The sequence below is a fragment of the Syngnathus floridae genome, chromosome 3, assembly GCF_059516105.1.
Source record: "Syngnathus floridae isolate MCC-2025c chromosome 3, RoL_Sflo_1.0, whole genome shotgun sequence".
NCBI classification, from domain to species: domain Eukaryota; kingdom Metazoa; phylum Chordata; class Actinopteri; order Syngnathiformes; family Syngnathidae; genus Syngnathus; species Syngnathus floridae.
Window position 1 is genome coordinate 17,959,766 of NC_142415.1, and position 13,951 is coordinate 17,973,716.

The 13,951-nt window shown below is 44.3% G+C and overlaps 1 protein-coding gene across 1 annotated transcript in view; it reads right to left on the bottom strand.

Moving 5' to 3' along the window:
* The window catches only part of fto (FTO alpha-ketoglutarate dependent dioxygenase), a 148,539-nt gene that overhangs the window by 73,080 nt on the left and 61,508 nt on the right, over positions 1–13,951 (bottom strand). The window contains exons 4-6 of the mRNA XM_088371043.1: positions 5,395–5,472; positions 4,232–5,231; positions 2,193–2,315 (exon numbers count right to left, since the gene is read on the bottom strand). Coding sequence (XP_088227169.1) covers positions 2,193–2,315; positions 4,232–5,231; positions 5,395–5,472 — 1,201 coding nt within the window. The remainder of the gene's footprint in view (positions 1–2,192; positions 2,316–4,231; positions 5,232–5,394; positions 5,473–13,951) is intronic.

Sequence of the window (13,951 nt, forward strand, 5' to 3'; positions counted from 1 at the left end):
TGGCGCGACAGACTGTGTTGGGTCCACAGGGAGCAAGCAGCACTATAGCGCAGTCTCTTAATTAGCAAACAACGCCAGATCACATTCAATCTGTCGAAGACGTCAGCGCCATACCGACAAACATTTGTCCAATATCGCGGGAGCTTTACGGAGAGGCCTTACTGCTGTTTCCCGCCTATCCCGCCATGTGTTTCTTGTGAGTATAGATGTTCCACGGTGCTGTCGTTATTTGCCTCATAGACCAATAATTAATTTAGCCGCGACAGGCGACTGTCGATGGCGGCACATGTGCGTATTTACACCCGCCCGAAGCGGGGGAGTACACCGTCTAATGCCTGCGATTTGAAAGTCAAACAGCCGAGCGCTTTGGGAGGACGATATTATTGTTTGGTTGGAAGCGAGAAAAAGGCGGCGACAAAGAAAACAACTTTGCCGCCATTTTTTTGCCCTCCCTCACTCTGATGAGATTGTGACGGATTAGGTCCCCGGGCGGAATTACTCGGCGTCTTTAAAACTGTTTATATCCAATAACAAATTATCTCCATCAATCTGCTCTTTTCTTGGCACGCCGGATGCGTTGGCGGCATGGGGATGGGAGTTGAGGCAAACTCAATAACTGTAATAAGTATTTATCTTTCTTTCAACCCCTGCGCCTGCTGCCACTTGTCCTCCTTTTTCCAGAAAGCAGGCTTTTAAATATATTGGGTCAACTCGTGTCTGCACTCACCCCCCCACCCTCTTGTGTGCATTGGGACCTGGGAATCTGATTACGGAACAGGCCCGGTGTCAAGACTTGCATTGTTCCTTCTTTAACTGGCCAAATTCCATTTGGGTGGAGATGATGCTGATTCAATTTGTGGTTTTAGACATTAGCAGTTGAAAAGGGGCCGCCGGGAGACAAATGGCAACGTGGTAGCCGTCACTTTTCTGTCCATCCGTCCGTCTGGCTATTTCTTGCCTCCTGACTTTTATCCAACACCAGGTAAGAAATGACTTATGGTCTTCTGACGTACAATTCACACCAACGTTATTTCTTACAAATGAAGAAGTCCGGCAGCGATCGAAAGAGCGCCGACAACCTTTGCGTGCGCATCTCGTGCCAAGTTCTTAATTCAGGTGGGCCGCCAAAGCGACAGACGGCCGAGGCCCCCACGGAGCGAGCCACTATCGGCGCGCAGCAGTCGGGGCCTCTCAAGGGCGTGCTCACTGAGCGAAGCGTAAATTCCCTCACTGATCCGCGACAGTCAAGTCCCATTAGAACGCTCCGTGCAATGGCCCATCACTCTATTATCGGGCCCCGGCCTGAAACTGACGGTTCTATTGTAAATCTCATTGCGGCTAAAAGGAGGTCGGCTTCAAGCCCTGTCAAGATGAATGTGAGGGACAGGCTCCGACAGACTCGGAAGATGAAAATGTGATGTCTTCAAGGAGTCATAGATTCATTTAAATTCAGATTTCATACATGTCAAAAAAATGGCAGGTATCTATCACATGCCTGTTTGTAAGACAGGCATATTTGATTATTTTATTGATGAAATATTGGGACATCGTAAGGGGATGCATTTTTTTTTCACTCAGGCTTACCTCATCCAACTTTTGGCAAGCGGAAGGGTCACCAATCAATCTCCGCTATGAATAATTTAGAATGTGTTCAATAAATTTTGAAAATCACAGAGGAAAAACACAAATACGAGAATTGCATGCATGGAAACGGAAAGCCAGAAAATGTCCCTTTTTTTTCTTCCCCTTAACGTTTTATTACCAAATCCTACTGATTTCTCAGAGAACATAAAAACTTGGTTTTGGCTTTGTAGGCAACATAATAATCAGCATGAATGTGTTTACCGCCTAGTGCAGCAATCTGACCTCAGCCTTAAACTTTGATTTACATCCTGAAACTTTCAGTCCATCTGTCTGGCTTCAGCAACTAGCATTTCCCTAACCTCTGCTAATGCACTCAATTTCATGGAACTTAAGTTTGCAGCGCTGCCGCATACATTCACAACACCTCAGATCACTTTCACCGGCAGTCAATTTTAAATGGTGAGAATAGAACAAAAAGTGAGTGAATTACATGCTCATGGCCGCCGGTATGGGTCATTGGGGAGGGAACACTTGAAAAACATTTTAAAAAAACGGTTTAGAATTTGGCTTGATGGTGCATATGTATGTGTGTTGTTGAGATTTAGTACTTCTCATATAATAGCAGTCTCCAGACTGGAGGGGCACCATCAGGCCGGGTGTGTGGATGTCCCAGGCCACCTTGAGGCCGATTCTCCAGCTCGCCTTCTCACCGCTGCATTCACCGCTCTCGCCTGTCAATCGCAACAAGGCCGAACATTACGACACGCACGAAGTTTCAAGCAGTGAAAAGTGGCAAATTTGAAATATAAACACATTAAAGCAGCCTGGTGTTTTATTATATTCTAGTGGCTGTGATATAAATCAACATACTATGAGCGTTTAACAGTAAAGGTGGGACCAGTAAATAAAGCTGAGGTTCAAGTTCAAGTCATTTGTTAAGCACTTTTTAAATTCAATTTACAGTTTTACATTTTGAGGTAAAACACTATTTGGTGAACGTGTATCTTGGAGCTAGATAAAATGTCAGGAATCAAATGCAATTATTTTTTTACATTATTATTCTCAAAATATGCAAAATCAAATTGATCTAGTTTAATGAAGGCTTTTTCAAGCACTATCTATAGTGCATCCAATTCTTCAATCTTAAAAACATAATTGATATCACTATAAAACTCAAGCACAATACGCTGTCTTGACAAAGTAGGAACACTTTTGTGGGTTAATCTCGGCTGTCTGCACAAGATCTTTACGCTATTAGGACATGCAATGGCTAAAAGCCTGGGCTGGATGTTGTGCAATGAGTCTTATTTGATAGCGGCTAGGCCATGATGTTCCTGTTTCCGTTCACGATAAGCACCTTCACTGTTCTCCCCTCTACTCGCTGTTCTTACGACGGCCTGCTCAGAAAATAAGATTTAACCTGGCTGGCCAGCACCCTTCAGCACAAATCGATACTAAAGTCTTTTCGGGCCTCTTTGCCCCGCAGCTGCCTTTTCCTTTTTGCTCAGCACGGATAAATAGTAACTTAATTTCCCGCCATTGTGCTCTGAGAGCCGGGTAATGACAGAATTCCCCAAGGCCTTAGCGATGGTGGAATATCCGCTTCTATGCGGGTTAAAACACAGCTACGGCAAGATTCCTTTGGATCTCCGACAGTAGTACGGGTTCCCTTCGGCGAGCGGCCGTCTGAACACGGAGAAGCCTTATGCTGCATCTTGGTCCTGGGAACACTCCGAGTCAACCACCGGAATAAAGCTCCGGTCACACTCTGGTCTCAGCAGTCTGGGCGAGATGCAGCTGCAAAGTGCGGCGAGGTGTTAGGCCGCAACGTTTTGAAGGTCTAAATGGAAATGGCCCGTGGCAAATGGTTGAAGCGGAACGCTCCGGCAGGTGTTCCTGCTTATGACACTCCAGTGAAGGAAAAGCAGCTGTGGACCATGTTTGACGTCGCACCTGATCTACTGGAGTTTGCTTACACATCTGTGTCTCCAGCCGTGGGATTTGAAGTGCTGCAAAACCCGGAACCCTTGTTGAAATACCGTGACGATCTACTGTGACAATTTTTGGTGTTGTACCTACTTTGTCAGAAAACAAGACAGAGTATTCACCATGACCGCCCTTGCTCATCTGCAATTTGTTTTGCGTGTGCTCTAGAAAGCAAACTTCTCTTGTCGAATCAGCGAATACTATCAGCTCCTGGTTCAAAAGATACGTTTTTATCCATCCAGTACAGTTGAGAAACATGTATCAAAGCGAGGTTCATTATTCCCTATCAGATAATTGCACATTGATCATTTCTCGGGGAAATGATTTAGATGAGATGCGGCGTGTGTGATAAGGCCCGTTTGTTAAGGCTTCGCTATTGAACTTAGATACCGATGTCTGTGATCGCGCGATAAGGCTGTCAGCAGCGAGCTTCCGATGACATTTACTCGTGCCCTGACACTATCACACAGATGAATCTGATGCTGGCTGCGTGCCGGAGGCCCGCGTCTACAGACGCTGCCGGTGCCTCAACACGTAAGTTTAGATCCACTTCAAAGTGACGCAGATAAGTTGACGGGTTATTGTTGCGATGGAGCTCATCGCCGCTGTGATGGGATGTAGATTAAAGTGTCCTGTCCAATTAGAACACAGTGACACTTACCTTTGTTGTCGTGGCAACTGTAGGTGTAAACAGCCACCGGTGAATGAGTGATGAGGTTCTCGTCATGGTGCCACCCTACAGCCATTTTCCCCATGCCGTAATAGGGTTCCTCTTTGAGATGGCTCATGATTGCCGGGTCCATGTAGTTGAGTAAGGTGACGTTGAACTTGACTGATTTGGTGAATCCCTGCGGCAGGTCGGGCTCAGAAGCACTTTCTGGTGCCACCTTATCTTCAATGTGGTAATCTGAGAGGGTGTGTTTTAGATGAGACACATGAAGCTCTTCTGTTGGAGAGACATCGGCAGTCTTTAGCGCCAAGGTGGGACATTTTCCTTCACTGTGCTCCAACCCAGAATCGGTCACTTTGCCCTGGGAGGATTCTCCTTCCTCACTACTGTTTTTGGACACCGTCTCCCAATCACTATCCCTTTTTGATGTCGAACAACCTTCATCACTGTGTTTGGACTCCACGTCCCATTCCTCGCTGTGCTTGGATTCCGTATCCCCTTCCTCGCTTTGCCTAAAGTCCGAGTCACCTCCTTCACTGTTCCTGGAGTCCTCGCTGTGTTTGGACTCCACATCGGCCTCATCGCTTGCCTTGGCCGCTGTCTCCTGAACCACCTTTGCAATTTGGGCTATCCTGTCTTCTTCTTTCAGGTGAGACACATCCAAGCAGAAGAAGCTATTGAGCTCCCACAAGGCTTTGCAAGCTGCCCTCAGACCTGGGTCGCAACAGTTTTGCCCTTTAACCTCAGTGTCCTCGTTGTGCCAGGGGATAGCAAAGAGCCTAGTGTCCAGGTAGCGGTAGGTATGGCCCGGCTCACCCAGCAGAGCACGTGACACGGACGTGAAGACGTCCCGGTCACGGACACGGACCAGATCTCGCAAGAGGCAGCCCTTCTTGCGCAAGGTGAGCAGAGCGGCCTGGACTCTGCAGTGGAGCTCGGCTGGCAACGAGCAGGCTCTCTTCAGAACCAGGCCGGAGTAACTGGTGTCCCACTGAGAAAGAATATCAGATAACCTTAATGTCCATCTTATCTCTAACCAAAAAAAAAAAAAAAAACTCAATACGATTCAGTCTAAAGTTAAGACAATGTCTCTTCAAAAGTCATTATAATAGGTAGAAACTTTAAAAACTAAGAAACCAATATTGTTGACTCACCAGTTCCTTAAAGCCCTTATCAGAAGGTCCTCTAAAGGGAATCTTTTGGTCTCCCAACTCATGTAATAACCTCCTCTTCTGTAAAACAAAAAGGCGATGCGTTAGCAAACAATTTAAAGTAGGTAGCTACATCATAGCACTGCTAACAGAAAGTAAGAAGTCTAGCCTTTGGCTAAATTTTGAGTTTTTGAGCTTGAAAGACAGAAACAAAAAAAGAATACGAGTTTCCTCAAAAAAACTAACCAACATCGTAACACAAACTTGCCATCATTCATTTTTATTTGCATCAGATTTTTATGATTAAGCGAAGGCTTGCCAGTGGGGCTCTCTCGAACATATTTCGAATAAACCTACAGAAAAAAAACACCAACTAGTTTGGAGACTTAGACCATCATTCATTGGTTCGCATTCCACTCGTTACCCATAAATCCAATGGCGACTGGGATGAAAAAATATGTACGTTTGTACATGATTTGTTCATAGTTTGGTTCAGGGCTCATCTGGATTTTAACATTTTTAGAGGTCCATACATGAAAGGCTTACCCATCAATCTCAGGGGCCTTGGAAGTAGTTTCAGAAAAAAAAAAAATTCACAGGCATTTACTTGTACTACACATTTCATCTGACCTGGTATGGACAAAAAGAAACACTCAGGTAAAAGAAAGTATTTTTAACAGCATGGTGGATTCACCTTTACAGCTGAACAACACAACGTATGCTGACAGTTTTCTTAAAGGATGCACATGAGTGTGCAGGCCGAGGGATAAAAAACGAATCCAAAGATTAGATTCTTGAAAAAACATGCATGGCCGAAGTACGTTCAAAAGCCGGTTGAAAGACAACTGACAACTTGACACGCATTCGTCCGTCTCATATTCTGCCCTCTGACAGAAGCTGACAATATCAAGCCTGTGTATACACACACATATACTGTACGCACATATAGCTTCACTCTGAAATGTGTACAGAGGCACCAAAGTGTGCTTTCATTCCATGACTTAGAAGTAACGTGCGGTCAGGACGATGCAATGCCCCAACCCCGATCGCACACAAGCGCGGCTGTCACGCATGCGTCAAATACATCAAGCTGCTCAGAAATTCCACGCAAAAGAAAGAAGTTGCCACTGGATGGACTCCAGACCAAAGAACCAGCATGTCTGTCTGCACCGTCTTGGTGTAAGCACCTGATTGTGAAAGGAAAATCACACACAAAAAAAGGACCCAAGAAGCGAGATTACCAATCCAATAATAATGCTTCACGGTAGCCATGCCAACCGTCTCTGTGCTGAATGATATATCAGATTTTTTTCTCTCCGTCCTTTTTTAATCCCTCACTTGCTTGATAGGATTATCCCTTCAGCCGGACTGTTTATCATAGAAAAACATATTAGGTAGAATAGGACTCAATTGGTTTGCTTTGATCCTAGCCCATGAGATATCACATTTTGTACCATTTATTTATTAATTTAATACATTTCCTCCATCTGTGACATATAAGTGGACACTTTCTTCAAAGCTCTCAGAGTAGATTAATGTCCGTTTTTTGGCATGGGCGGCTGGGAATAGCCAGATAGCTCGGCCTCTTAAAAGGATAAAAAGCCTTTGGAGTCTAAGTTGCGGGTACGGTTGAACACACGGGATGTTGTGTGCTTTCTAAAAGAAGGACAAGTCAATCTCATCTAACTAATACATCGTGAACTGTAGATACATGGTGGAAGACTTTCTGAGTAGAATAGACACACTATTCATTACTCCTGCTGTAGTGCGACAGGTAGAATACTCTATCAAATAACTTAATAGCATTAGCAAAGTTCTACTATTTTACTTAAGAGTGAAATGTAGATCACAAAATGTTTTCATCAGACCATTTTTTGTAACCATTTTGATAACAGCTAGAAATGTACCAAAATCACGGCAATAAACGAAAAACCAGGAACAAAATATTTGCGTGGAATAAATCCTTCAACATATTGGGTTTATGACTTGTAGTTTTTGGCGCTAGCTAGCCCTTACTCAACTCCAGCTCTACCTTGTTGTCCAAATACCTCTGAGTATATAAGACAGAAGACAAATTCTGAAACCAAAGGATGATGTCACTGTGGACCCTCAACACATCTAAAGAAAGCTTGTGAGGTGAGAGACAGCCGCATAAAGGAACTCCGTGTTTGGACAGCACACCATTGGTGCTTGTGTGGCACCCGTTTCAGAAAGCACTCATCTTGTGCAAAAGTGACGGCGAATCAACAGTTTTGACAAGTGAGCTGTAAAAGTGAAGAATGAATCAGAGGGGCTGCCCGTTCGCATCAAAGGCGCTTCCTCCCGGGTCCATTTGGCACCGGATCGCAGAATGTAGCCAGCCCGTGTGAAGCAACTCGGAGAACAGAGAAGGTCAGTGGCCATTCACCATCTGCACGCATTTTTGTGTGCGTGACGAAAATCTCTAGAAGCTTTGATTACACATTTCAACTTAGAAATCCATGAGGGGGCTATAAAATGGTACATGGAGATTGGGGGGGGGGGGGGGGGGTTCCATACCACCTCTACAGTCGAAGTCCAATCTACCAAACACACATGATTTTGGAATGTTACTAAAGATTTTGACCTATACATCAAATACAGTAAACTATAGTTTTGTGATTACTTTAAGCAGTAAAAAAAACATGTACCCATATGACAGAGACCCAAGATACGATCAAAACAATCCCTGAAACTACAAATAAACGTGAGCTCTAGTTTGTCACTGCTGCAACGGATACCTAACTGAATTTTGAGTAGGATTAAACATTTGCGGAGCTGCAAATGTGTGATGAAGGGTGTCCATTTAGTCTGCTGTTTAGAAGCTAGGGCATGACCTAAGACGTTTTAGAACCTGCTTAACATAGAAACATGGGGCTGTCACACTCAAGTACCAACAAACAGACACAGACCACACATCAGTACAAAGTTCTCACAAAGACTGTACCCCCAGTAGTAGTTCTGGACTACAGACTTGAAGATGAAGCACCAAAATACACACCGTTGATTGTAAACAATCCTGTACGCAACCTTTCGGCTATAAAATTCCTGGCAAGTAGTTGGAAGCTTGGTGTGATGGGTAACTTGGCAATAAATGACTCACTGGAATGTGGTGGTGTTGACCCCATGGCTTGTAATATGTAACTAACTTTCTGTATAACCCAGACCAGGACCATCTTATGAATATGAATGAGATTGCCAGTGCGCGAGGCTGGTCAGATGGATTGGTTCTAATTTTTTTCTATTTTCAATTTTAAACAAAGCGATTGGTTGTGAAGAAGGGGTTGGATTGCAGCAATTGGCATCTTACTGTAAAAATAATGGCATTCTTCTTCTGGTCTTATCTTAAGACATTCCGCTATCTGCATGCAAACTACACTGCCCCTGCGAGGCCAAGGAGTGTATAGCAGGAACAGCACAAACACTCCATTGTGTCTTCTAGTGTCGCCACTGTCTACCTTTCAAAGTTAATCAATGCTCTCATATCAAGACAGAAGTGTGGTTAATCATTTTTAAATTCAGTCATGAAAAAGGGGAGCACAGTTTCATAGTGACAAATGCTCAGGTATGCCGACTCTGACTGTTAATTGTTGTTAACCGACGGCGGGCACGTAGATCATTCCACACGTCTGCGGGGGGAACATTAATATTAGAACATTTCCATCCATCTCCCTGAACAAGACGGCCAATCTTTCCAGGCCAACGTTGGGGAGACATTCCACACCCTGTTTAGAACACCAATCTGCGCACATTACCGGACCAGCGGGAGAGGGAGGGACCACTGCCGGCCATTAATTAGATTCCCCACTCATGGAACCTCACACTGTACTGGAAGTACAGAGGCCACTCCAGTTTGAAAAAAGGTCACCCATACTACAGCCAACACTCATTACTGTTCCATTAACATCAAACATCCTTGCATTCTTCTTCAGCCTTTTTACGACTTATTGACATCCCAGGATACTTCCAGTTCCGTCGGGATAGCTGGAAAAAAATGTTCTTTAACAATGCATTTTGAAGATATTGATACTTCAACAAATCAAAAGGATTCAAACTCATAAAAGTGTGGCCACAAGAGCTGCTTCTAGGACTTCCCTAACAGTGACTCCATGTCTGGTATCTGCTTTAGTCTGTTACTGTTGAGCAAAGCCGTAATCTTCCCATTAGGATTATGTCGATCTTGGGAAAAGCTTTTTAGTTTTCACCTTCGAATTACAGCATGCTTTCATGAGGTCAGCTGTTTTCCATGTGGAATGGACGTTGTTAATGCAGACACAGTCCCTTGGTATTCAGGCGGTAACCATGGATAGGGGGTGATGTCGGGCGGAGAGCAGTGAGGGAGAAATGGGATAGAAAAAAGGAGAGTTGATTGACTGTGATTAGCTGTTTTCAGCGAGGGACCAGAGTTGTTCTAGCAGGGCTGTCGCGCCTAGGGGTGTCAAGGAGAAGTCAGTCCTTTAGAGAGCTCCCTTGGTTCCTCCCTCCCGCTCTCACCAGCCTCCCCAAAAAATCAATATGGTTGTGCAAAGTGGAGCCCGGACCCAGGGGGGGTGGGTTGAATTGGCTGCGGTAGAGATGTAGGCCTTGCAGCAAGGGTGACAGGTGTCCTCCAAAGGCTGTGTCAAGGACAGATCTAAGGACCAAAGGACTGAGGTCACCAAATCCAAAGCTCACCTTCTCAACTGCCCAGGTTTGGTCACCTCAATTGGGCGGTGAGGAAAACAATGAGTGGGTAGTGCATTTAGAGGCTCTGGAGTCTGACGTAGCATTTAGACAATAAACTGTCCAGGGAAGCTCGGTGATTGAGCAGCGAGCTGAGGTTTGGGACTCAGGTTCAATGTGTGAAGATTACATGTTGTCACCATGCCCTCTATTCCAAAATTTCTCTTGCAGCATCTTGTAGCAGTAATTTACAGAAAATCCATAATTGACAGCTCTATTTTGGTTAATATCTGATATCAGATTGGGTTTGTTCATTGCAAACAGCAGCCTGGCTAACTTCCAAAACCTTGGCACCTGATTGTTTTTGTTCAGATCAACTAAAAAAATATACTCTTGAAGGGTCAGTACAGACAGTAGCGCTTTGGGTCCTACAGTAACAAACACGCTACTGTCTGTACCGACCTTTCAAGATATCTAAAAATTCCAAAGACCGTCAGTTTACCGTCTTTGACAATCAACTGTCAGCATTTACGTTGTTAATTTCCATACGAGGTTCGCCGGAACAAGACGTGGATGAAGCACGCAAGCAGGATTTCAGTCCCCTCATGTGTCTCTAGGTCTGAGTGACTGATCACAGCCGAAGTGGCTTGTGTCTCTAATCCAGTACCACTGTTAGACAGTGCAAAGACCCAGCTTTGTGTACTGCGGCGCTGCCTGATCAAACCCATCATGTGACAAGCAACCTCTTCAAATGACGATGATTTTCAGTCGCTCTGTCCTTTTGGCTCCATATTAGATCCCTCTGTGACACTCCGGAGTCAAGTACCCTCATCTCGGATAAAGATAATGTGCAATCCAACCAAGAGAGGTTGGAAGTCAAGGGTAAATGCATGGCTAAGACTGCACCGGATCGGTTGACAACTGGAAAAATTATCGTGCAGTCTTTTGTATTCTTATGCAAAACACCAGATTTGATTCAGTGTTGTCTGACAAAAGATTCCAAGACTTCAAGTTAGAAATCATCCTTAAGGAGTCATTTTGGAGGCAAATATATCAGAAGATCATACAAAATACAGTATATTAAAAGATAGAGCCGATCTCCTTTAATTTGCCTGAGAACATATTTGAGCTGCTTATCTTTCAAACTGTGACAAGCTGCTCTGCTATCATTGATATCCTGTTTCTCGCGGACAACTAGGACAAACTCGTGAATTATTTATTATGATGAGCCCCTCGCTGTTGTATTTTTTTTTATTGCGGAATGATTACCGAGTTAAAGCAGCTGCTGACAATCACCTAAGCCATTAGGAAGAAGAAAAAACATGGGCCTTATAACAAGAGCCAGCCTGAACATCTAGGACAGGTCTGATTCAATCTCATGTATCCATTTGACCCAGATAGACCGGCATTATCATGTGACGTAAGATTAATATCGAAACAACAACTGGGATCGTTTGTGACTGTTTACATGACTGTCACCTGGTCTTCCTGGAATCCAGAAGCGGCTATGATTTCCATAATGGCATTATCATGGCGAAGTAGGAGCAGACTGCCGGCCGCTCGTTTTGCTTGACAAGCCACTTGGTTTCTTTATTTATTTTTCCTTCACTCATTCCGAACAAAGGGAAATATTCTACCAGGAATTGAATGGCTTAATCCTCTTTTCACTCTTTCCCAGTAGCTTGAATGGTGACAGATTAACACGCTAGAGGTTTACAAACCCAGCCATTTGAAAATGTAATTGCTGGTGGCGCGCTGCATGCATGCGTTTAAGTTGAGAGTTAATATTAAAGCCTAAAATGAACGCTCGGGTCCGGCAGACTCGCGGCCAAGCCATGTTTTCAGTCACGTACGAAATCAACGAGTCTCTTGCTGTCCCTCGCCGAAAGGTTCGGTTACTGTTCACTTCTGCTAATTATTACAGCCAATCAGAGGGGTTAACGGGGCGGAGCCTGGCCAGACCATGTTCTGGGGCATTTAACAGCTGGCAGGAACGGAGGTGAATGCATTACACACTGCCCTCCGTCCAATAAAAATAAAACACATTGACATGTGAGGTGTACTTAAGAGATAGAGTGGAGCAAAGGGTGGGGAGGGGGAAAAGGGGGGGTGGGGGCGATGTGATAGAATGATGTCCAAGTGCCACCTAGTGTCAACTTTGGATCTTCTGCGTTTGGCCATAAAACTCTAACCAAGCGCATCAGGGTTGGGGCAAGACCAAGTAAGACACTGGGACAGATGGTGGAAATCGAGGATGTGGATAATTAGAAACACAAGTCGGCAGCATTTACTGATTCATTAACCGAAACGACAGCAAAAACGTAAAGGATTTAACAATACAGTATTTTTAATAGCTATGCTTATCTTAGTTGGGCTCATAAAGAGGCTGGTGGCTATCGCAAGATGAGGTGGTAAAAGTAATCACAATGAACTTAAGTTGATGTACAGATACTGATTGCGACAATTTTAACAAAAAGTGGTGGGGTCAATCCTAAAACTTCAATTCCCTTATGCACAGTGGTCTTTACAAGTTGAATTAAATTTTAAAGTCGGAAAAATTGACATCAACACCCCCTATTCTGTTTCTGGACCATTCACCCAGGTCACCAAAGCGCTCTTTGATAGAAAGCAATAAAGTTTTACTTTGTGTACTATTCTACATCAACACCATTTCCAGCAATTCAAATCCCTGCTTAAAACGACAATAGTCCGCCGGGTAACACTGGACTGTTTCCTATCAACAAAATTATCAAGATGGCTTTTTTCCTGACATATGAAATCAATGCTCTGTTAGGGTGACTGTAAAACTGTTAGGGTGGGGCCCGCTGGACCCCCACCCTGGTCATTAGCCCAGGTATAAATCAGACTAGGTCGGTGCCCAGAGGTGAGAGGGATGAGAGTGGAGGTGAGCTTGAAATAATGCTTATGTCACGACGGGTCAGCCCTCCATTATGGACGTTTCAAAAACTATTAATCTTGCTTGTAGTCAGTGGCCTAGAAATAATTACTCCATCTAACCCGTGTAATACAGCATGACCAGCAGTCGGGCCCGGTCAATTTGAGGCAGGATGTGGGTTGAGGGGGGTGGATGGGTGAAAGAAGCCACAAATTACCCAGTCCTGTCTCCAGCTACATGGTGACTGATGTCCCGCTCACTTCGACGGGCGGCCTTTATACACTTGCAACCTGGATTTAGATAGATGCACACACACATGCACTGGATCATGTATCCACAAGCAGAGTCTGTGCACATGTTAATGAATGATCAAATGGCAGGCTCGGAGCGAGAGGAAGACACATTCTTTTCAACTGCTGGGTTCAAAGACATCACAAGCCATAAAACTCAATTGCGCATTTGTTATTGTCAGCAAGAAGAGATGACTGTTTGGCAATAACAGCCCAAATTGCATTGCTTTAATAAACTGAGCGATCGAGAGAATAACACGGGTATACAGATTGAATGGATCACTATTGGCATTTCAAAGAAATATATGGCTATTGACATACACGTAACCACGTGTGCTCAAAGTTGCCATAAAATATTTTATTCATCAAATAAACCAATCATATGATTGGTTTGTTACGTACATATGGAATTTGATGGAGAGCAACTGGGCATTCTCTGTCATTCATTTCAAGTACATGAAGTTATGATCTCGGGCAAACAACAAATTCATTTCATAGGTCAACGTTCCCCTGTAAAACGAGTAAAGCAGGGAATCGGAAATATTGATATACTCCCATTTTTCTTCCACCTTGCTGCTCAACAGTGCCCCCTAGAGTTGCTCCTAATTTCCGACAACACCGTCACCCCTGTACTGTACTACCCTTTTTTTTTTTTTTTTTGCCCCAAATCACGGCAAACACAAGACACAATAAA